At 32.7% G+C, this 23,029-nt stretch overlaps 4 protein-coding genes and 1 long non-coding RNA gene across 9 annotated transcripts; 2 read left to right on the top strand and 3 right to left on the bottom strand.

The window, feature by feature from the left end:
* Positions 1-754: 754 nt before the first annotated feature.
* Positions 755-4,443, bottom strand: LOC138337934 (uncharacterized). Its single transcript, XR_011211277.1, has 2 exons — positions 4,309-4,443; positions 755-972 (listed from the first exon to the last, which is right to left on the bottom strand). It is a non-coding gene; the product is annotated as an uncharacterized lncRNA (long non-coding RNA).
* A 158-nt stretch (positions 4,444-4,601) lies between these two features.
* On the top strand, positions 4,602-8,205 carry LOC101259778 (uncharacterized). 2 transcript variants are annotated; one of them, XM_004245902.4, is made up of 4 exons: positions 4,602-4,920; positions 5,970-6,124; positions 6,333-6,626; positions 7,277-8,205. In XM_004245902.4, the coding sequence occupies exons 2-4, from the start codon at positions 5,981-5,983 to the stop codon at positions 7,946-7,948; spliced, it is 1,110 nt and encodes a 369-aa protein (XP_004245950.1). In that variant the 5' UTR covers positions 4,602-4,920; positions 5,970-5,980; the 3' UTR covers positions 7,949-8,205. The 2 variants fall into 2 exon arrangements, with proteins under 2 accessions (XP_004245950.1, XP_069144480.1); XM_069288379.1 differs by having other exon boundaries at positions 4,781-4,920; positions 5,026-6,124.
* Positions 8,206-9,867: 1,662 nt separating this feature from the next.
* Positions 9,868-14,469, top strand: LOC101268212 (uncharacterized). Of its 4 annotated transcripts, none has more exons than XM_004245931.5 (6): positions 9,868-10,003; positions 10,850-10,939; positions 11,026-11,121; positions 13,145-13,248; positions 13,323-13,459; positions 14,161-14,469. In XM_004245931.5, exons 2-6 carry the CDS (start codon positions 10,880-10,882, stop codon positions 14,241-14,243), a joined length of 480 nt encoding a protein of 159 aa, XP_004245979.1. In that variant the 5' UTR covers positions 9,868-10,003; positions 10,850-10,879; the 3' UTR covers positions 14,244-14,469. The 4 variants fall into 4 exon arrangements, with proteins under 4 accessions (XP_004245979.1, XP_069144569.1, XP_069144570.1 ...); XM_069288468.1 differs by having other exon boundaries at positions 9,939-10,003; positions 10,853-10,939; XM_069288469.1 differs by lacking the exon at positions 9,868-10,003 and adding an exon at positions 10,063-10,574.
* Positions 14,470-14,963: 494 nt separating this feature from the next.
* LOC101250913 (replication protein A 70 kDa DNA-binding subunit A-like) lies at positions 14,964-19,150 on the bottom strand. Its single transcript, XM_004245872.5, has 2 exons — positions 18,710-19,150; positions 14,964-17,761 (listed from the first exon to the last, which is right to left on the bottom strand). The coding sequence occupies exons 1-2, from the start codon at positions 18,994-18,996 to the stop codon at positions 15,349-15,351; spliced, it is 2,700 nt and encodes an 899-aa protein (XP_004245920.2). The 5' UTR covers positions 18,997-19,150; the 3' UTR covers positions 14,964-15,348.
* A 989-nt stretch (positions 19,151-20,139) lies between these two features.
* On the bottom strand, positions 20,140-21,617 carry LOC101266746 (peroxidase 27-like). The gene is made up of 4 exons (XM_004245926.5): positions 21,362-21,617; positions 21,031-21,219; positions 20,787-20,952; positions 20,140-20,705 (listed from the first exon to the last, which is right to left on the bottom strand). Exons 1-4 carry the CDS (start codon positions 21,566-21,568, stop codon positions 20,299-20,301), a joined length of 969 nt encoding a protein of 322 aa, XP_004245974.1. The 5' UTR covers positions 21,569-21,617; the 3' UTR covers positions 20,140-20,298.
* Between the last annotated feature and the right edge of the window lie 1,412 nt (positions 21,618-23,029).

Here is a 23,029-nt window from a genome sequence, read left to right as displayed (position 1 = left end):
AAATTTTTAACAAACAAACATAATATATTTCAAAAAACAATTATAATTCATATATATTGCATACATAATTCACTTTTAATTCATATTGTAGATTTGACATAGCATTGTTATAAATGGTTATAAATAAAAAGTATTGCTAAAATCAGTAATTATTTATTAAAATGTACTAATTTATGTAATTTTTCCTTTTAATTATTTACAATCTCAATAGCCAACTGAGGCCCAATTGTGTTGGCGGCCCAGATCTTCAATTTATCTTCAATTTGAGCTGGCCCAAAAATAGATTTTGAGCTTGCCCAGAACAATTTAGAGACTTCAGGTCCATTTGAAATTGAAACAAACAAACAAACTCATAATTAGCGCTATTAATCTCACGCGCCTCAATTGCGTGGAGTTACAGAGCATATCACGTAAGATAAAAGGTGTACAAAATTCTATAAGAAAAAAGTTTGGAGATAATAAGACTTTAATTAAGTTAAGGTGTGTTTCTGTGATTTTAGTAATAATCTAGGGGATACTTGTGCATTTTTCCATTTCATTAGCATAATCTCTAGCGTGTTTAGATATAAGATTTAAAGATAAATATGCCACATACCATATATTATAACATTAGCAATAGAGTTGTCACATTTTGCTCATAGTATCATCATGTCACGCAAATTGTAATAATTTGTCGTTTAATATACAATTTGGTGTGTGTACGTGGAAGTATGTATATATATATATATATATATCTTTTTATTTATCCTCGAAATTCAAAATAAATATATATAATTACTCAATCAACATTGCATTATTTTGCTTAACAAACAATTTGACAGGTACAAAGACTTTGATTACTTCCAGAAGCAGCACAAGTACAACTATGAGGCATTTTACTTGCTGGCCATTGAGATAGAGCTAGAATTCCACAATGAATATTAGCACATACGTCATTAGCCGTGAAAGTTCCTGGGCAAAATTTAGGATCACCTAATACAAAATAATGAAAAGAGTACATATTAAAAAATATGATTAAAAAGATGAACAATGAAAATAGATATTTAAACGCATGATCGTAGATAAAAATAATTTCATCAGCAAGAAGAAAAAAAAATACACACCTAGTGAAATGATTAAACAAAGTGAAAAAAATTGTCACTGCGAAAAGAAAAGACATAACGAAACTCTTCATTTTTTTTTCTATTGAAATTTTGTATAATATGTGAGTATAAATTGTACCATGTAGATCCTTATATAGGACCTTAAAGGAAGATATAAAATTATGATATTAATTCATACAAAACTAGTAAATCTGTAATTGATAAATTACTTACCAAAAAAATACAAATAAACTTATGGTATTGATTCATATAAGGTTAGTAAATCTTTATTCTTAAAATAAATTGCTTATAAGATATATAAATAAACTTATCATAACAAGGCAAGTAAGTCTGTTTATTTAAATTCATTGATATAAAAATGCAATTGGCACTATGCTTATTTATTTAAGTAGTTTAGTAATAATGTAATATTGAGTTACATGCCAAAAAAAATGACTATTTTGTGCCCATTGGGTACTTACCAAGATTATAGTGATGGTATATATATATCATATATTAAATTTTAATTTTTTAATATTATTCAAATTCTATAAATTTAAGTTGATTTTTGCTTTCTATTTAGTCACAACATCTTGAGATTCTCTTAAACTTTGATATATTTTATACCATACTTAAAATGATACTAAAATTTTAAATTTATATATTTAAAAACAAAATTTATTAGTTTCTTAATAATACCGAATACATTTTTCTCGAAATTAATAAATGTATATCAAAGCTACTAGATATGATTAAATAACTATTTTTTTTAAAGTTATGATGACAGTAATTATGAAACAAATCAAAATACAATAATTAAATATGATAAAATCTAATTTGATTAAATAGGTCTAACAAAAATAATTTAAAAAATAACTTTGAAAATATAACAAAAGATATAATCCATGATCAAGATTAACAAACCATAGAAGACATTAAAAAAATCTAAATAAAATAATACGTCAAGTTCTGAAATGTAAAACTATATAAGATGAAAGAAAATAACAGCAAACAACTCAACATAAAGTCTACACAGTTCTATAGATCAAATAGTTTTTATAATTTATTTAAGCTTCCATGTGTTAGCAGTCTTGACTAAATTTGGATTGCGTACTCGACGATTTATTTAGGGGTGACGCTCCTGTCAAGATTTTCTCCATACTCAAGTTCAAACTCGAAATCTCTAATTAAGGATGAAACAGTCACACCACTTCACCACAATCCATATTATTTAGTGATCAAATTAATTAACTATAGTAAATTAAACTAGAATGGTAGTGTGATTATAATTAGAACAGAACTTTTCCAATTAATCCCTGATCCATTATAATTCTTTGATGGAAGATTATCTTTTAACATTTTATTATTTTTAATTGTCGAGAAAATGGTAGTGTTAAAAGATAAAATGCCTTTTAATATTTCATTAGTTGGAATAAACAAAAATGTGTCAAGGTATATCACTAAAAACAAAAATTAGAATAAATCAAAATGTGTTAAGGTATATCACGAAAAATAAAAATTGGAATTCTAACGATTAGTACTTTTGGTTACTCAATTAGTGAAGAATTCCAATTTCTTTTGTTCATATGATATACTTTTAACACATTCAATCATTAATTAATTAAAGAGATATCTCAAATATTTTGTAGGTTCATTAAATTTACAAAAAACAATAGAGATAAAATAAATTTCACGGAGATCTATATTATTTTAGTTCAAAAAATACACTATTATAACTGATTAATCAATAGTATTTTTATTTCTTCTTATTTTATTGAGTGACATACATATATCATGGACTATGGTTGCTTAAGCACCCATTGCCTTATTGTGATAAACATTATTGTTTGTGCTCAATATCTAATTATTCAATTGTATTAACCAAGCACCCACTCTATATAGCAATATTCAAACTAGAAATAATTGAATATCCATGATGTAAAATTTATTAAATCTATCACAAATATCTACAAAATTTTTTGTCTTCATGAGAGGACACATTGATTGTGTATAATTTTTTTTGAGTGTTTGTGATAATTTAATAAATTATGTGCGTTAATTCGAATGAGTAATTATAGTTTTATGTGTTTAAAAGAGGTATGGACCATCAATTAGAGTTTTTCTATACCCGAAATAACATCTAAAGCCAAAATTATGGATGTTCGAAGTTTCTCTTATTTATAACTATACTAGTCTCTGATAAAATGATCATAGTGCTCTACTTTAAACATTAAATGATAAGAATTAGTGTCATTTTGAAAGAAACTCATTGATCTACAATTTTCATATGTGTTGACTTGCCTAACTCATTACGTACTAAGAGATATGGTAGAATAAGTTGTTTCCCTTCAAGAGAGGTACATATTGATTGCATGTAGTTTTTTGACCAAAATATTTTTTGAATGTTTGTGATGATTTATTAAATTATGTGTGTTTGCTCCAATGGGTAATTATAGATTTTTATAAGTTCAAATGTGATATTAACCGTGAAATAGAGTTATTCTGTATTCGAAACAACATCTAAAGCTAAAATTATGAACAACTACATTAGTGTCTGATATAATGGTCATAATGTTTTACTTTAAACATTTAATGATACAAAATAAGTGGCATCATAAAGAAAACTCATTGACCTACAATTTTCATATGTCATGACTCACCTAATTTATTAGCTACTAAAAGATATGGTAGTATATATTGTTTGCATTCAAGAGAGACACACATTTATTGAATGTAGTTTTTTGACCAAAAATTTCTGTGGGTGTTTGTGATGACTTAAGAAACTATAGTGCAAGTTCGAACGGGTAATTATAGATATTTATAAGTTCAAATGAGGTAAGGAAAGTGAAATAGAGTTTTTCTATACACGAAAGTAACATCTATAGAAAAAAATTATGAACGTTCGAAATTTCTCTTATTTACAACTACACTAGTCTTTGGTAAAATGGTCATAGTGTTTTTCTTTAAACATCAAATGATACATAACTGGTGGCATTTAAAAGAAAACTAATTGACCTACAATTTTCATATGTCATAGCTCACCTAATTCATAACGTACTAAGATATATGGTAGTATATGAAGACGGAGTGTAGTGTACCCGCTAACTTTCTAAAAAATCTTATTTATATATGTAGTGAAAAACTGGTAGGAATTAGAATATAGTTAACAGTACACCCATGTAAAACATATAAATGCTCTTGTGCGATACAAGTTTGAGTTACCAACCTTGAGACACCTTTCTCATTATGATGCACCAAAGCTTCAAATCATGATCTGCCTCTAATAAGTTATCCATTTTTTCTCGATTTCCTCCGTAGATTTTATCAAAACTTCAATAGCATCAACATAAGTTTCTTTTTTTTGGAAATTATTATCCTAAAATCAACATTTCCTAATATAAAAATCAAATTAGGTAATTGTTTTTTTCTATTCTAATCAAACTTTTCTTTTTCCTAATATAAATCAAATTAGGTAAACTTCCTTTATCTATAAAAAGAATTTGGTAGTGGAGAGTAGTTGTATATATTACTTTACTAAATATATACATTGATACTAAAAGACAAATTTAGCCCTCTCACGTTTCTTACGTGTGCAGCAGCACCATTTCGGTTCAACCAATACTGCTGTGACCTGACACCGGTTATAACCGGTCATAATAAAAATAATTGACTTTTCTATACATAGAAAAAATAGCCACAAAATCCCCCACCACTACGATCTTTCTTCCCTATTTGCTCCGATCTGTGTTAACCACACGCTTTCAATTGCTTGTGGCCGGCTCATTCTGCAACTCCTCCGGCGACCATCGGAATTCGGAAGTTTTTACCTCTTTTTCCGGTAGCTACCGATTCGATTTCTCGTTATTTCTCTTGCGTATATATGTAGATAAGATATATTCCTTTTGTTTCAATTTCGCTGAATATTTTTTATTTTCTGCTTTAGTTTGGTGGTTGTGTTGATAGGAATTCGAAGAAATATAGGGATGCTGATCTTCTGTATGTGTTTTTAGCTCTGTTTTTTTTGGGATATTGATGGATTTTGATGTTTGACCTTGCTGTAGTTGATGATATAGCGTTAGGCAGAAAGAAATGAGCTATGTTATAGTAGTTATTTAATAAAATTGAAAGTAAAGAGGGGTTTTGCGGTGGAAAAGGGATAGTAGGGTCTTATGTGTTGAGGAAGTTGGAATTAATTGATTGTGCTATGATTTACTGATTTAATTGAATTTCTCTATAAAAAAAGTTTCGATCTAACTGCGAGGAAGAAGATTTTATAGAGAGGATTGAGGAATAGGTGTCTTTAAAACCAAGTATAAGAGTTTATAAGATAAATGGATTTTGACAACTTTGATGAAGGGGATATCTTGAAGGAGCCTATTGCTGAACGACTTAGGACATACCGAAATACCAAACTAGGTATCAATGACTGCTGGAACTTTTACCTGCGTATATTTGCTGAATTGCTTTCTGAGTAATTGGTAGATTGTGCAGTTCAGTTATCTAACATTCTAACTCTTTTTGCCAAGTGATAAAATCTCCCAACTCATGCTTTAGTTATGTTAGTACATTTGCTTTAGGTCCTAAATTTTTCAGGAGCTTTTTGCTCTATTCAAGATTTTTGTGTTAGTAGAAAATATAGAAACTTCTAGTACTTTTGTTTTTCTTTTCACTTCGTATAATGAATGAATTTAAATAGAGAAACATGGTTAATGAGGGCTCATATTGCCCAAACTTGTCTGGGATTTAGGCGTAATAGTTGTTTGTCTTTAGTTTTGCGTGAATGACATCCATATAAACATGGACATAAATGCTACATCCAGTTTCTAAAATGTGTATCAACATTTTGTACCTGTTTTAACAATATTCTTTGCTGATATACTTGTCTAGGATCAAAAGAAATGGAGTTCTTCTTCAGAACACAGACTGAGGAGACATCTGATTGCTCCTTCAATGGCCAGGATATTCAAAGATGCCCGTTCTTGAGTAACATCAACAAGCCAACAAACTTTTCTTTCTTTTCTGCTCTGAACTTTCCCAGCCCTGTAAGTTATTTTTTTCTTAATTTTATAGTTGGTGGTTCAAGTGAATATGGTTATCCATGTGCCGTTGTACTGTTTAAGCATAAAGATACAACTTTTTTACAGTATTAACATGCTAGTCATTATTTTCTTTTGTTCTTATACTACTGATATGGTTAATTATTTCTTCTAATGCCTCACTATTTCACACTTTAATCTTATTACCTTTCAGGTGAAGGGAGGTAAAGGTCCAATTTTTGAAGATGGCCCCAACTTCGATATGGCATTTAAAGTCTTCCATGGAAAAGATGGGGTTGTCCCACTTTCTGGAAGGTCTCAATTTTTCAATGACAACATTGAAGTAGAGTCTGCCCCTCAATTTAATCCTTTAGCTGCAAAAGCTGCCACCATAAGTTTGTCTTCATTCGGAGCAGGAGGTCCTTTTAGCTTTGATTCTTTCTCTCGGAAATGGAATTCACAGAAGAAGAAGCCGGAGTCATCCAAAAAGAAAAAGCCTTCTTCTCAGGTTTGTTTGCTGTGATTAACAAGAATATGTGTATTGACCAATGATGTTATAATGTGATTAATATTGTGATCATGAATCTAAATTCTTGATATTGACTTTTGGATTTTCCCTTACAGAATACTCAAGTCTCTTGATTATTTTTGGTGAAAATGCCTTTTTGCTCATCTCTGCGTGTAAATGTTCTAGTCTATTGTTAGTTGTGAATTGAATTTATGTAGGTTAAAATGATGACTTCTATATAGTGTAGGTAAATATTCACAACATTAGAAGATTAAAATATTCTGGTATATGGCTCTCCTGTATTGTATACTGAGCAACAGGTGGGCTTCATTGGGTGGCTGTCTATTGTCAACTATATAGTTAGACAGTGGCATTTACAAAATGGTATAGTTATCATAAATGTTTCATAGTAATTGGTTTAATTTGATCAGACTTCTCTTGAGTACACTTGACCACTTATTTTGACAAGTTTTTGTGGTTTCTGCTAGATGTTGAGAATGTGCCTTAACAAAGTGAAATCATACGAGTGTAGAAATTTTTTCAAAGAAATTGCCAATAAGTCTTCTTGATGAAGATACTGCATTTTTTTCTGCAAAAATGGCATCTTATAAAGTTTGCCTTCTTTATTCATCTTTTGTTTTTTTTTCCAGGACAAATCTTCTAAGCACGAGGCAATGGGAAATGAGTGGTTGGAGTCAGGCAACTGTCCTATCGCCAAATCTTATAGAGCTGTTAGCGGTGTTCTCCCACTTGTGGCCTCAGCTTTTCAGCTGCCTCCCGGTATGAAGCTCAAATGCCCGCCTGCAGTTGTTGCAGCCAGGGCTGCCCTCGCCAGGACTGCTTTTGTGAAGACTGTGCGGCCGCAACCACTATCTTCAAAGATGCTTGTTATTGGAGCTTTGGGCATGGCAGCTAATATTCCACTAGGCATATGGAGAGAGCACACTGAGAAGTTCTCACTTTCATGGTTTACTGCAGTCCATGCTGCTGTTCCCTTCATAGCTATGCTGAGGAAGTCAGTTGTGATGCCCAAAACAGCTATGGCATTAACCATTGCTGCTTCTATCTTGGGACAGGTCATTGGCTCAAGAGCAGAGAGACTTCGAATGAAAGCAAAAGCCGAGAGTGTTAAATTGGTAGCGCAGACTGGCTCAGATGGGGTTATTGCACAGAGTAGCACAGAGGGTGTTATTGCAGGTCTCAACTCAATCCAGGTCAGTGGTATGCCCGGGGTTCATTGTGGCACACAGGGTATGCTAAAAGACCAACCCTCGAAAGAATCTGCCAATACTATATCTCCATCTGCCAGTCTCTGTTTCTAAACATTTTTAGAACTGGTAAGTAAGCAGTTGATCTATAATGCTGCTAATAAGAGAGTGTGCCCCTTGCCAGAGAGAGCAGGAGATTTAAAAGTAATATGCATTATTATATGTTTAGTGTTTGTATCAAATTCATGTAAAGGACAAATATTTCCATGACCTATATGGTCTTGACTCTTGAGTGTTGCATAATCCTGAAATACAATGTACTATTGGATAGAACCTCTATCAATAATATACCAACCCATCATGTTTCCATATCCTACTGCCCTCCCTAATATTCATTGGGTTATTTAGTTGAGTTTGATGCTCTTTCTAACTCCTACTTATTTATTTTATTTCATTTTGCTTCGTCGATTTGAATGTAGATGATGTTGGACAGAACTTATGTAAGTTTGATATTAGCTTTTTATCAGTAAGTTGATCTGTTTCAGCAAGGGGGGGAAAATGCCTAGTTGTGATAGAGGAAGCAAGTTGCTGTAAAGTGGGACTTTTTGACAAGAACTGTCATGGAAGTTGGCAAGAAAATGGCTTTTCAGTGTTCTTTTATAATCATGATTTATTACAAAAGTTGGGGAATATATAGTTACAATCATATTAAGAAAACCAAAATTCATTATTAAGAGATTTAAAAAATCAGAAATGAAAAATCAAAGGAAGCAAAAAAAGAACGGAAACTAAACTAATTTGGACTTAGGCTCATGTTAGGAACAAATAGTCAAATCCCAAATATAATTTTTTTGACTAAATGACCACAAACACAAATTTTCTCTACATTTTTTCTTTATTTCTGTCCAAAATCAACGTGAGAAAAATTGACAAAATTAGAATCAAAGATTTTAAATTTTTTTAAGTTTGGTTTCAGTTGGTGATTGTCATCAACCACTAATACTAATTTAATTAAGATAATATGGATACAGTCGATCAATGTTGACAAGTGAGCACCATTTTTAGTTACCTCCTTAAACAACTTAATTATTTATTAACAACAGCGTCTTTAATTATTGCTTATTGTCACCAACCCTATTACTTTTTTATAAATCATATTGGTTGATCACTTTTCTTTTTACGAGCATACTAAAAAATCATAACAAAAAATAATTTTGTTCATTTCATCCCTTAAAAAACTTCTGATGAATTTTACAAACAAAGCTAAACACTTTCAAAAAGAATTAATGCAAAGGTAATATAATTAATTAATGTTTTTCTTAATTTAATAAGATAATCAATTAAAATTGGACAATTATTTTAGTAAAATGATAAATTAATATGAGACGGTGGAATATAATAATTCAACTTTGCTAACAAATCATGAAAGCACTAAGCACTTATTTACTTGACCTATGAGAGCAAAAGTTTTTGAGCACCTATATGAATTTAATAAAATTAATGTGGTAATAAATGTTGATTGCTCAATTCCATGTAAGATCCAACATGATTATTAGATCATACATTACCAATAAAGTTAGCAATATTGAATTATACTATAAATTTATAATATTTTTTTAATTGTAAAATAAATTAATTTTTTTATTTTTAATTAAAAAATATTAAATTTAAAATAATAAAGATATTCAAATAAGTAAAATAATATACGTAAAATATTATTCTGATCAAATTTTGATCAAAAAGATTTTTCCTCAATAAAAATTGATTGCCACTTTTCAATAATACATTCAGAAAGAAAATCAGATCAAAGATTATCTTCAACTTTCAAGATGTAATGACTGACATATAAAAATGGATAAGTTTTCATATTTTGTTCATTGATTAAAATTAATTACCTATTTTATCCATACATTATAAAAAAGAATTAATACTCCACTAAAAAATTGATTAGTTTTAAAATGATAGCTAATATCTAAATAGTAGTATAAATTTGGCTATTTTTTGAATTTTGTCCAATTTTCTTCCTCGTAAACGGTAATTGGGCTGGTAACCAACTTTATGAAGCCCAAACTAATAAAAGCCCATTAAAAGAATCCATTAAACCCCCATCACCTTCAAAGGCTAAAACCCTGTAGGAAACTGTAGAGCTTCGACAATTTTGAGCAGCAGGTACCCTTTCTAGTTTCTCTATTCTTCAATATTATTGGGATTCTTTATATTTTTTTTGTGAAATTAATCACAAAAAAATCGCATTTTTAATGGTTTTTTCTGTTGTTGTTGTTGTGAAATATCGAACTACAATTGAGAGTTTGATTATTCTTTTGATTTGGGTTTCTGAAAGTGTTTTTTTTTTCATTATTAAAGAGACTCAGCTCAGATGCAAATTTTGTATAAAGTTTTGATTTTTTCTGTTTCTTGATGTGTATTGAGAAAATGGAAGCTGTTTTATCTGGAGAAATCATTTTAGGTAAATTAGGTATAATGATTATGTTTGATACTTTTGGGTATTAAAGGTTGATAACAATGCTTAGGTGTTAGACTAAAGAGGAGTTTGAGTAAGGTAACCAAACAAGGGAAGACATTTTCTATTGTACTGAACACATGTCATATTCCTCTGTGGTTCAGATCAGTAACTTGATACAAATGGTGATTGGGTTTATTTCCTCGTTTCACTCTGAATAGAGTTCTTCTCCATTTACCCTGATTGGGCTTTACTATGCCTGCTTTTTCATATCGCAAGGTAATGCGAGATACTGTTTTGACTTGTGGAGTTTTGTGTTGGAGTTAATTAGAATTTTGTTGCTTACTTAATGATAGCAATGTTTTGTAGTAGTTGCATTTTGTTTTCCTGATAAGTTAGAGTAGTGGCCTGCACTGTAAAGGCATAGTCTTTTGCTTAAATGGGTTTGCAGTAGATTTGACCTTTTCACGATTCTTGATCCATTTTAGTTTTTTACGGGGTCTTATTTGATATTTATCTAATTAGTGTTTTTTTTTGCACATCTGAATGTAAAGAAGGGAGCTTTTACTTTGATTTAGCTCAAAATGGGGTGGAAAAGTTATCAGAAACTCATTCATCAGTGGAGAATTCTCAGAGGAGATAATGTAAGTTCATTCATCATTGTTTTGCATGCTGAATCAATTTCTCAATACTTCCGTTTCATGTTTCACATTTTTCTGCCATCACTCAGGTCATGATTATCAGAGGAAAAGATAGAGGCGAGACCGGCGTTGTCAAGCGTGTCGTACGTTCTCAAAACCGTGTAATTGTCGAGGGGAAAAACCTGGTTAGTAATTTTGTGACACTTACTTTATATCTCTAAGCATATCTTGTCGTAATTTATTCTTTCTTTAAACATTTCTTGTCATATTCATTGTGGATCCATCGCAACCGTGATTGTCTGATGCTGGGACATATGCTCAAAGTGGAGGGGATTGTGTATAGAACTGAGGACTTAGATTATAATGAATAAGCAAGTTTGTCATTAGAGTTTCCAAGGTGTTTCCTTTTCCAAATTTTGGGTCTTACACAAATACAATAATTTGAATAGTTGTGATGTAATATAGGGTGCTTGTCAATTTTACGTAGAAGATTGGTAAGTGGCTCTAACAATCTTATTGCTGGTCTGTATTATAAGATGTCGTGCGCAACTAACATAAAAATGAAAATATCCCTGCTTTTGAAGCAAAGGGCATGTTGCTATTTGAAGGTACATCTCCTGTCTCCCTATATACAAAGATTGTAGCCTTAAAATATTGAAAAAAATGAGAGATGTTTTTGAGGTATAAAATCTAATGCAGATGAGTACTAATTTTCTGCATAAATGATAATTGTTCTACACTGGAAAACCATTGTGCAAACACTTAATAGTAGGCAGTTGGAGGATATTACGAAATGTAAAATGAAGGGTTGAGAGAAATATATTAATTTATATACATGGTCAGTATAGCAAGCTTTTTGCACTATCAGGTCACCCAAAGGACATAAATAGGTAAGCTTCCTTAAAACGGGGGATTTGTAATTTTGAAAATAAGACAGATTATGCTACCCGTGGTAAAATTGACTCGATGGTTTAAAAAATATTTTATACTGACGGTGGATATATCTCAAACTCATAACGGCATTTACTATTGTTAAGGTTTGTAGATGTAGCTATTATTAGCAAGAGAAGCTTTAAATTGAAAATCTCACACTGGATAGAGAGGTTAAGATCTTGAGAAATTAGCAGTCCTTTATGATCCTATCCGACTTGATGTGACCTTCGTGACGCTACTCTGTTATGCCAGTTTTCACGGTACCTCTGAATTTGGATTAGTCTCTTTGGGTTCAAGTGGTGATAGTATCAGCCTTTGTTGTGTGTTGTTAACATTAAGCTTAGTGGTGGTGTTGGAGAATGGTCTCGACTGAAGGATGTCTAGGTTTTAATTATCCAACGCTCTGCGATTGTAATCTGAGAGCATAAAGTAGTTTCAATGTAGTAAATCCTCATTGGTGACCGTATATAAAGAATAAGAGAAAGTAGCTTGTTATGATAACATTTAGGGATCGTTTGGTTTAAATACAAGTTATGCTGAGATTAGTTATGATGTGATAAGTTGTGCTGAGATTAGTTATGATGTGATAAGTTGTGCTAAGATTAGTTATAATGTGATAAGTTGTGCTGAGATTAGTTATGATGAGATAAGTTATGCAGAGATTATTTCTTATTGAGTGTTTGGTTTGTTGTATTTAAAATAATACACATTATATAAATTTTAAGAACAACTCTTTTCAAAAATATCCTTCATGAATGCGAAAAATGATGATTAAAAAGGGTTTAAAGGGATATCTTTGTCATTTACCTATTTTATCACGGGATAAGTTATCCTAGGATTACTATACCACCCAAGGGAAAGGATAGCTTATCCCGGTACTAATATTAATCCCGGGATAAGTTATCTCGGACTTGCCAGCCAAACAACAAATTAAGTGACACTATAATTTAATCCCAAGACTATTTGGTGATAGTCTTCACACCAAATGACCCCTTAGTGATAGCTGAATTAAGGAGGAAAGTTGTTAATTTACAAAGAAGCGTTTCTAGCTATTTTAGTTTGACTATATATTTAGACTGTTGGTGTAAGAGAGGTTCTTTATCTAACATGATAATATTCTGGCCTTAGTTAGACTTTCTAAAGCTTTATCAGAGGACAAATCACTTTGTTACATCTTCAGTACCCACTTGGTACTATTCATAAATACAGTTTCCTTATTTTATCAAAAACTAATTAGTATGTTACAAAATAATCCCTTATATTACCCTTCTGCAGGTCAAGAAACATATCAAACAAGGGCAAGGTCATGAAGGTGGAATATTTACAGTTGAAGCCCCGCTGCATGTTTCCAATGTTCAGGTTGTAGATCCAGTCACAGGGTATGGATATATTATTTCTCTTTACCTTTTATTTTTTGCTCTTAGAACATGGTAGCTCATGTCTTCTTCCACAGAAAACCAACCAAGGTCGGAATTAGATACCTGGAGGATGGCTCCAAAGTAAGAGTCTCAAGAGGTATAGGAGCATCTGGCTCTATCATTCCCCGGCCTGAGATCTTAAAAATAAGGACCACACCAAGGCCTACAGTTGGTAATTATCAAATCCTTTTACGTATGAGTATGTTCTTCTAAATGAGTATTCTGTTGCATTTCAAATGTAGTAACTGCTGTATCTTTTTGTATCTTTTTTTTTTTGTGGCGGGAGGTTACTTAAAAAAATAAGTTTATTGGTTTAGAGGTATAATCTGATTTCAACTGGAAGTAGAAATGAAAGGTTAAAACTTTAGAGAGCTTCGGATCAATAGTAGTCAACTGCATGATGCAACCTTAATGTGAGACAAGTTTCATTGAAGACAAATTGTTGAAATATACATGAAGGATTATGGTTGGTTTGATAAAGTATAATTTGAAATTAGATTATAAGTCAAATTTAGATGAACATCGATCTGGAGAGCTCAAGAACATGGTTTATTCTTCTATTCCCTCCCTTGGTTTCATATGTGGGATTACTGTTTGGATGATTGAATGCCTTCTTATCACCTTTTATCATTCTTCCTTTTTTCTGGGGTTGGGTGGGTTGTGGGGGGGGAGGGGGGAATTCGTTTGATGGTAGTTGTTGCTTAGCCAAATGGTGCTTGTTTGACATTGTTGTTTACCACATTCCTTCTGGAAATTCTTGTAGTTTGTTCAACCAATTAATATGTTTTGAGTACTCTGCTTGGTCTACTTTTTTAATGTGTTTGCGGAGTCTGGTCTTTTCACTCTTGTGTATGTTTTGGTTTCCTTGTGCAGCTGGTCCTAAGGATACTCCAATGGAGGTTGTTATGGAGAGGACATATGATCCAAAAACAGGAAAAGGCATGCCAGATCTCTAAAGAAAATGTGGTGTACCTAATGCATCACTTTGTGAGAACACTGTTGTTACTTATTTCATTGAAGGAACTCACACTGTTTGGCTTTAGACCAACGGAATTTGCTACAGATAAATAGTGTTAACCGCTAAAATTATGGTATACTTGAAAAGTTTTTAGCAGTTGTTGAAGATCACGTGCCTAGTGGAACTCTCAACCCTAAATCTAAATGTTTCATGTTTGACGGTCATCATCATTGCAGATTTTTCCCATTTGGCACTTGCCCATGGCAAAATATTTTGTGAGAGCCTATTGCAACTGAAAGAATTGCCACTTTTAAGTGCGTTAAAAGAAAGTGTCATGAATATTTCACTATTTCATTTGGTATATTATTCTGAAAAATTGCGTGGACATAGATTTCGTAATTTTTCAGGGTACTTGAAAGTGAAAAAACGTTGTGCGAGTACAAGTGTTAAAAAGAAAAAGAGAAGGGGATCATCATGGTCTCAAGACATAAATTTGACTAGAGTTCAAGTGATAAAACTTCCAAGTCTAGGGATCTAAATGAAATATTATACTGTAAAAGAAGTTAGCTTCCAAAAATTGACTAAAACCAAAGACATTTACCGTTAATTCTTTTTCTTCGATTTTCGTGACACTTAATTAACGTACCCAAGCCTAAAACAAAATAACTTATTTGAACAAAGAGGGAATATTACGTAGCGAATAAATAAAGATGACATGTGACAAATGAAAAAGATGTGACAACATAAACATGTCAGTCTGAACTGTAACACACGAGTTTTTATCTTAAAGGGTCGAAACCACAACGAAAGATTACCTAAAAGAACTCAAAAAGAAGAGACGAAAAGAGATGATAATGCAAGACTACAATTTACAAAGAAAGAGCAACGAAACGTCACTCCTCAAAACATGGACGACAAGACTTGTAGTGCACTCCCGTCCAGGAGCCGTGATGCATAATTTAAGCCCCAAGCGACCACTGTACAGAAAGGCAAAACGCAAGCCCCTCAAGAAGCTTTCTCAAAAGCAGAACATGAGCCATGATGAGCCACTAAGAGAAGACATCTAAACCTGTACAGGACAACTTTATGTGCTCAAAGGTTCATCAAAAACCACCAACGTGTTGCCTTGGAGTATTCCCATATCTTCCTGATGTCATGTTATTGGCAGCAGGTGCATTGCTTACACATGGGCAATCTCTTGCCCAATGTCCATACTGATGGCATTTATAACACTCACCACCACCACCACCACTGCTCATCCCTGAAGTTGCCCTATTGCCAAAACCACTTCCATATGCCTGGCTCTGACCACTCATCATGCTTGGACAGTTTGAAGCACTATGACCTGTTCCACCACAACTATTACAGCTCATATACATGCCTGCAGAAGAGCCAGTCGGAGCATTTTGCGTTCCACTAGGCTGATTTCCATATTGGCCTTGCCGATTTCCCTGCAGTCCACTTTCTCTGCTGATACTGCCTGCAGTAGAGCCAGAAGGAGCAAACTGTGAGCCAATAAGCTGATTCCCATATGGACCTTGCCGATTTCCCTGCAGTCCACTATCTCTGCTGATATGGCTGCCACCATAACTTGCAACAGGGTTCATTGGTTCTTTCAGTTTATTCCCAAATCCAGCATTATTAAACCCTGAATTTGGAGTTGCATCACCTGTCTTAGGAGTTAAAGTGCTGGATTCCTGCCCATTAATCTTGTTTATCAGGTCGAACAGAAACCTGGTCTCTTGTTGGAAGTTAAGCATCTCAGCTTTGACCACTGTTGACTTAACACGCTGCTCATCACTATACATCTCTTCTTTCACTTTCAATTTAAATATAAACTGGTTGAATAACACATTACGCATGATTTCTGCAAACCTATCATCATCCTGCTCCTCATATTTTAAGAAATACAATTCTTTTGCAGATGCACCCATTATCTGGTCACCACATTCTTGAAATGCAGTAACCCATGTTAAGCCAGTATGGTCCTGAATCTGGAACTGAAGTATGTACCTGTATTCACATTCATCAACAGTCTGATCACACCTGTCACACCGCCATTTCCCATCCCCATTATTTGTCACTTTTTTGTTGCACTGTCTATCTCCTATCATGAGGGGACATGCAGTATAGCAAAAATTGTCAACTTTTATAAATGTAACAGTGGCACTTATAGTGATCCAATCTGGTTTCTCAGAAGTGCCCAACTTCTCATCTTTGATTTGAGATATTGTCTTCCGCACATCTGTCCGACCAACACTGCTCACTTCTCGTGACAATGACATAGATGGCATGTTCTTTCCCTCCCTTTCAAACCATGCCTTTGTTTTCAGAGCTTCAGGAAAATCTGGTTCTATAAACAATTTGCTTGTAGATATAGTACCTATAGATTTTCCATTAAAATCATTTACTCTACCAGCTTTAACTGCCAAGACAGGGAAAGACCCAGAATCACACAAACTCTGAAGTGTTTGACCTTCTGCATTGCAAAAATTTCCCCACAAAGTTACTTCAATACTTCTACCAGACATGTCCTTCAGCTGGAGGACTCTCTTCTGAGTTTCTGTACCATTTTTCCTCATTATTGAACTAGATGGACTTATTGAAGACACCACACCAATCACATCTATCACATTATTGTTCTCCGTGGCTTCAATGTCACTGATTGGCCGAAAATGAAATTGCTGCTGAGGAATAGCCCTGTCATCCTCAAAACAAGGTTGAACGACAGACGTGCTCTCGAGCATAATTTCATGGTCATTTGGAAGGTGATTGTAATTTTTTTGAGCTGGTTTCAAGCTTCCTTTTGAAATTTGATACACTCTACCTGGCTCAATCTGGTCATAAAATTGGTCAGCTACAGAGTTAAAACAAGTCACCCTTATTTCTCCTCCATCAGAATCAAGAAGATCAAAAGAGAATACTTTTCCATCACCCCTTTGATTGTTGTAGTGTCTGAGTTCTGTCTTTGCGGTTACCCTGGCCTTGATAGTCCACCGACCCTGATATGGATTGAGAGCAGCAATTGGAACAATCCTTGGAGGTGCTTCATTCTTGGCTATAGGTCCTCTGTTCGAGTACATTGGTGATGGCTGCTGATAAGAAGACTGAGGAGGCTGTTGATAAGAAGGCTGAGGTGGACGCACATAATTCATCGGAGCCCGTGAAATTGCAGGACCAGATTCTGCTCTAGGGTAAAGAGGTGCACCTGAACTATATCGTCCAGAGTCAGTATTCCCAACAGAGGTAGTATTGTAAACACTGCTACGGTTCATCTCTGGAGATTGCATTCCTCCTGACATATTTGGTCTTGGAGTTGAGCCTGAAGTAGCAGAAAGAGAAGCAAATGATTGGGGGTTTACACTTACACCACCTAATTGATTGGTGGAAGGCTGCAGTGGGGCAGCTGGTCGTGGCACCGAAGGAGCACTACCATCAGTTCTGACATAATGCTTTGGGTCTCCAATTTGATCACACGTGTCAACTAAAATATCTAATTCGATAATAATGATGATCCTGTTTGAGGAATTAGACAATGAATATCGATAAACAAATTTTTTAACTGAAAGTATAAATCATAAACATTTACAAAACATGAAATACATAAAACACATATATGTAGGTTCTTCATTGGAAATTATAGCTGGAATTATTGACATGGTAAGCTGTTTGCTAATTATCTTTTCAAAATATCAGTCTCGGGGAAGCTCATCATTCAAAAGTGTCAAGACACTCACCTTAAAGGAAGAAACTTAACAATTAGGGTCAAGCCATATACATATAAGTTGTGCTACCAATCAGAGACTCTTTGCAATTCATGAAACCAAAATGATAATCTAGAAACATACAAATTAGCAATCCTAATTGAAGGAGCACTAAACTGCTAATTTAGATAAACGCCTATCTAATAACACACACATTTGCAATCGTGCCAGCAAAAGCACAAGTTTGCTAATTCGGAAAAAGCCAATCTACAAACCTAAAAATAAATTTAATACCAACTGCAGGAGCAAACCACTGGCATTTAAGAAACCCTGTAATAATAGGAAAAGGTTTTCATACATACAGAAACTTAAACCCCAGTTGAGCACAAGATGTGAGGTATGAAATAATATTTGTAACATCCATGTTATCTTTGTGTTAATTCATCACCAATCCAGAAAAAAAAAATCCAGACCCCCCAGGTAATGGAGTTACACAATTTTTACAGACACAAAATAATTGTACAGACATAACATTTGCTTAGAGCGTGCAAATAACAACAGCAACCAACAAATATAAAAAAGTATTAAACAATCGATTCTTTCTCAAAAACACAAACACAAAACAGCACTGCAAAGCATTTCAATGAAAAAATTCACTCAAAAGTGCACACATGCAATCCGAGATTTCAATAATCATATCATTACTAGTCCACATAATACCAAAATTAAGAGTAATTGAAAGGGAATCAGGAATCATTACACTCGATTCTGGATGACATTACGAACGAACTCATTCATCTGAATAATAGTTCCTTTCCGAATCTGTTGAGACCGAATTAGATCGTTCTTCTGCGTAGCTAACATTCCTTGCTGAATATGCGTTCCGTCCGATAACAAAAGCCGGTATCGTTCATTATTGTTAGTCTGATTCTGAGTATTCACCAACCGAACATCTGTGATCTGTAGCACCGGTTTAAACTCCTCGGGATGACCTTCTCCGATCGATAGCATCTCTACTGCTCCTTCCGTCAAGTTAATCGGCGGCATTTTTCCGGCGAAATTACGACGGTTTTTTCCTCGAGAAAGTGAAAGTGAAATGGGGAAGAGGGTTTCAAAACCCTAAAAAGAGGAAGCGGGATAACACTGAGCGGGCGCGAAAACGAAAATAAGTAAAAATCTTTATTTTATTATTTTGTGATTTGTGTGAAATGACAGATTTGACCTTTTTGTTCAGTTTCTCGAGGATTCCAAGGGAAGTTTTGTGGATTTTTTGGTAGAAGGTTCTAAAGAATGGAGTAATTGCGAAGAGCCCCTCTAAAGTTTTTTTTATATAAGTGATTTAGACCACTAAGTTTAAAAACGAAGCAATTGAACCACACAAATTAATTTTTAACTATGTCTTTTGACATTAAAGATAGTTTTTTTTTTAATATTGTTGAATTCTAAAAAAAACGTCAAATATACGTGTGTAAGTTAGATGTTTTAGAAAAAACTAAGTAACCTTTACTAAATTAAGTATGATTAAAAAATGATTTTAAGTGCACATGTTTTTGAGTTAGGTAAAAGAACAAGCTTAAAGTCATAGATTAGGATTTTTAATTGTGACCTATACTTATAAGTCGCATCGGCTTTCTTGATCATATGATTGACTGATTGAGGAGTTTTCTCCTGAACCATTAGGTCAAAGGTTTAAAGCAGATAAACAGAAGAAAATCATGATATAAGTATTTTAAAATACATTTTGAAAAAAAATAAATTTTAGTAGCTTAGTTACCTAAACTCCTAGTAAGGATCGACTCCCCATATTGTAATCTCCTCCCACCTTCTTAGTCCATCCAAACAAACTCTTAGGAATCGTTTGGTTGGAAACAAGTTATTTCGAACGTAACTTGTGGTGGCAAATGCACCTTTATCGTAATTTAGTTTGCTAAGCATGTGACTAATAAAAATGGTATAGCTTCAATTCTACTAACATGCAATGTTAAAATTGTCATTTTGTACTTCATTTAAGCAGACGAAATTGAGCTATATATCTAGCTAACAATAGAACGATCACAAAGACGGCTAAAAAGTGATTACTTATGAATTTACTCATGCTAGTTACACACTCTTTTTAACTTTTTATGAAATTAAAAACAAAAAGACAGTCTGATGTACTAAAAATAACAAAAACAAAATGAGAGTGCGAGCTAGTAAAACCAACACAATATTTGTTTTTTTTATTTTGTTACATGCTTAAGAATCAAATAAAAACTTACAAGTTACACTATACAATCAGGACATGGGAAAAAGATTATTCAATTGAAACATAAACAATAATAAAAATGACTAAAAAAATCAAAGTTTCTCTTAATTTCTGAAGGCACAATGTTTTCGAATTTCCCCTGCATTCCCAGTAAGGACTCCAATTTGTCCCATTTTCACCATTGATTCACCAAAATCCTCAAAGAAAGTTGATCCATGACGATTTAATTGTGATAAAACATATTCTTTTGTTTGAGTATTGCTAAGAAGAGCTGCATCAGACGCGAACAATCCTCTTCTTTTGGCAATCATAGTGTAATAATCAGCGTCGAAACTCTTGAAACTTCCAGGATCCATTTCAACAATTGTTGTCACATCTCCAGGTTTACATTTGATCTTCAAATGATTAATGTAGTTTTGATCCATGTTTGGATCCATATCACCTTTGCCAGTGAAATTATACAAACGACTCGAAAAGGAAAAACAATGTGACATCCCAATTGTGTGTCCTCCTATGAAAAAAGAAGAGCAAGGTTGTCGTTCAAGGATAGTCAGTTGAACAAATATGTATATGAAAAAACGAAATTTTTTACCTGATAGAACAACAAGGTCTTTAACATTTAGTCCCAATGCACCAAATGTAGTTTTGAGAGTAGTGAAGTTATCAAAAGGAGTTGGTAGGTTTTTTGAGGCCTCTGAAAGAATTGAGACTCTTCCATCTCTTCTACCTAAGGGGACTGACCATGTTGGTCCATTTATCTGTATTATAATGAAATATGTATATTTTATTTTAATCGGATTAAAAAAGAAAATATGAAGTATAGAGTAATTAGTTACCAGTGAAACAGCGTCACGAGCAGCTAAGGCTAGAATATCAGAGCAAGATACAATGCCAGGACACTCTTTTTCCAAAGCAGATTTAGCAGCATCTATCACTTGAAATCCTCTTAGGCTTTGATTTGGAATTGCATCTTTCTCTGCTTTATTTCCTTTTGTTGAATTTAGTAGCACCGAACCATCACATCCCTATATAAAAAAAGTAAAAATAAAATAAATATATTGACGAGGTATGGACTCCATCGGTCTCAATTTATATGACATTTTTCGTTTATAAAGAGTCAATCTGACTAATCTTCGAGACTGGTGCATTAAATAGTGGTGTGCTTACCCTAACAAAACAATCATGGAAGTGCATTCTTAACAAAGGGGCAGCCAAAGTAGGAGCAATAGAAATGTAGTGTTTTGTTGTTTCTTTGACAATTGCTTCCACATTTGGACATGTTTTCTTGTAGAATCCTACTTCTACACCTTCACAATTATTAGTAATCAAAAAGAGTTGAAGAATGAGAAATGAAAGAAATGTTAATGTTGCCATTATATTAATTTTTGTGGAGAAAATTTAAAATCTTGAAGTGATTGATGATTGAAACACACAAATGCATGCTGTTTAAATAGGAAACAAATTATGATATCAATCCTTTGATTTATTAAAATGATAGAGTTGGTAATTGAGAGTTGATTTTAAATATTTAGTAGTTAACACTTAACACCTTCTAACCTTAGAATTTTTTTTTAAAATATTAGTTCTTTTTGCTAATATTTAATGTAGTATTTTGATGGTGAAAATATTAGTTTAGGAGATTTATGAATTTTTTAAATCAAACGGAAGTGAATTTATAATAATTATGATGAATTTTCTTTTTTTTACTATCTAGATATCCTTTAGAAAATGCATTAAGGACTAACAGGCTAATTAATTAGCTCAATAAGTATTTTTTTTTAAACATAGAGAAAATGGATTCACCATAAAAGAAATACAAAGAAAACAAAAAAAAGGAAAAAGACAACTAAGAGCTTTAATTAATAAATAATCATGCTACTATTATGTGGTTGATTTGTTAATTAAATTGTTCTAACAGAAGATTTGGTAAATTGGTCTAGCTAGCAAGGAGGTAATTTATTTATGTATTAATTTTTGTTTAAGTTATATATACTTGTTAGATTTTGGTGTTTTTGATTATTCGATGTATAAGATCGATTAATGTTGAGGAAGTTTTTTTTTTAAAATTTTTTTTTCACATAAATAATTACTATGATCATTTGGATAATTTTATATATTACACGATCTGTTGATCATATATGCTCTTTAATAAAATATTTCTCCCATTTTTATTTATACTCTTCAACTGTGATTTCGCACTTCAAAACTTGACAGACTCCTTCAGTTTTTTTGTTTTTTTTTAAAATGGTCTTTATTGATATTTTAAGATTTTATTTTATAATTTTCACGAATTTGTGAGCGAATATAAAAAACAACAAACATTTGGTGGTCGATTTCACATTTTTACTTATTTAATAGTGTTGTGTCTACTTTGCTATTCTAACAACTACTAATAAAGACTAGTTTACGTACGTACCAACTCTCAACTCTATAATGTACCTAAATACTTACCTCATTTATTTTCATAATATTTAATTTGTATTTCAATGTATTGTTGACTTAATCTTATTATTAGTTAGTCATCATAATCTTATCATTCCAGCTTTTTAACTCATGCGAGTTGTATTTCCTTATGACTACTATAATAGTAAAACGTACAATTCATATACAACATAACCTATCGATGCATACATGATTCTGACACGCTCAAAGCTAGAAATTTGAAGATTGAATACCATTTCGAAACATTAAGATTTTAAATTTCCCTATAATAAGCTCGAGTGGGAAGGATTTTTCGAGATCATATGAAAAAAGTACTACTCATATATTTAATCGATGTGAGATTCTAATGTACTGAAAATTTGGAATATTATAAATATCTAACCATATCCTGAT

This window comes from Solanum lycopersicum, chromosome 8, assembly GCF_036512215.1.
Source record: "Solanum lycopersicum chromosome 8, SLM_r2.1".
In the NCBI taxonomy this organism is placed as follows: Eukaryota; Viridiplantae; Streptophyta; class Magnoliopsida; order Solanales; family Solanaceae; genus Solanum; species Solanum lycopersicum.
This window is presented reverse-complemented; position numbering and strand designations above follow the sequence as displayed.

Excerpts from the sequence above, each read along its gene's own strand:
- LOC101259778 (XM_004245902.4), top strand. The coding sequence starts at position 5,981 with ATGGAGTTCTTCTTCAGAACACAGACTGAGGAGACATCTGATTGCTCC. Across the intron at positions 6,125-6,332 it reads CTCTGAACTTTCCCAGCCCT|GTGAAGGGAGGTAAAGGTCC; the intron begins GTAAGTTATTTT and ends ATTACCTTTCAG. Across the intron at positions 6,627-7,276 it reads AGAAAAAGCCTTCTTCTCAG|GACAAATCTTCTAAGCACGA; the intron begins GTTTGTTTGCTG and ends TTTTTTTTCCAG.
- LOC101268212 (XM_004245931.5), top strand. The coding sequence starts at position 10,880 with ATGGGGTGGAAAAGTTATCAGAAACTCATTCATCAGTGGAGAATTCTC. Across the intron at positions 10,940-11,025 it reads GAATTCTCAGAGGAGATAAT|GTCATGATTATCAGAGGAAA; the intron begins GTAAGTTCATTC and ends GCCATCACTCAG. Across the intron at positions 13,460-14,160 it reads CACACCAAGGCCTACAGTTG|CTGGTCCTAAGGATACTCCA; the intron begins GTAATTATCAAA and ends TTCCTTGTGCAG.
- LOC101266746 (XM_004245926.5), bottom strand. The coding sequence starts at position 21,568 with ATGGCAACATTAACATTTCTTTCATTTCTCATTCTTCAACTCTTTTTG. Across the intron at positions 20,953-21,030 it reads CTCGTGACGCTGTTTCACTG|ATAAATGGACCAACATGGTC; the intron begins GTAACTAATTAC and ends ATTATAATACAG. Across the intron at positions 20,706-20,786 it reads AGACCTTGTTGTTCTATCAG|GAGGACACACAATTGGGATG; the intron begins GTAAAAAATTTC and ends CTTTTTTCATAG.
- LOC101250913 (XM_004245872.5), bottom strand. The coding sequence starts at position 18,996 with ATGCCGCCGATTAACTTGACGGAAGGAGCAGTAGAGATGCTATCGATC. Across the intron at positions 17,762-18,709 it reads AATGTCATCCAGAATCGAGT|GATCATCATTATTATCGAAT; the intron begins GTAATGATTCCT and ends TTCCTCAAACAG.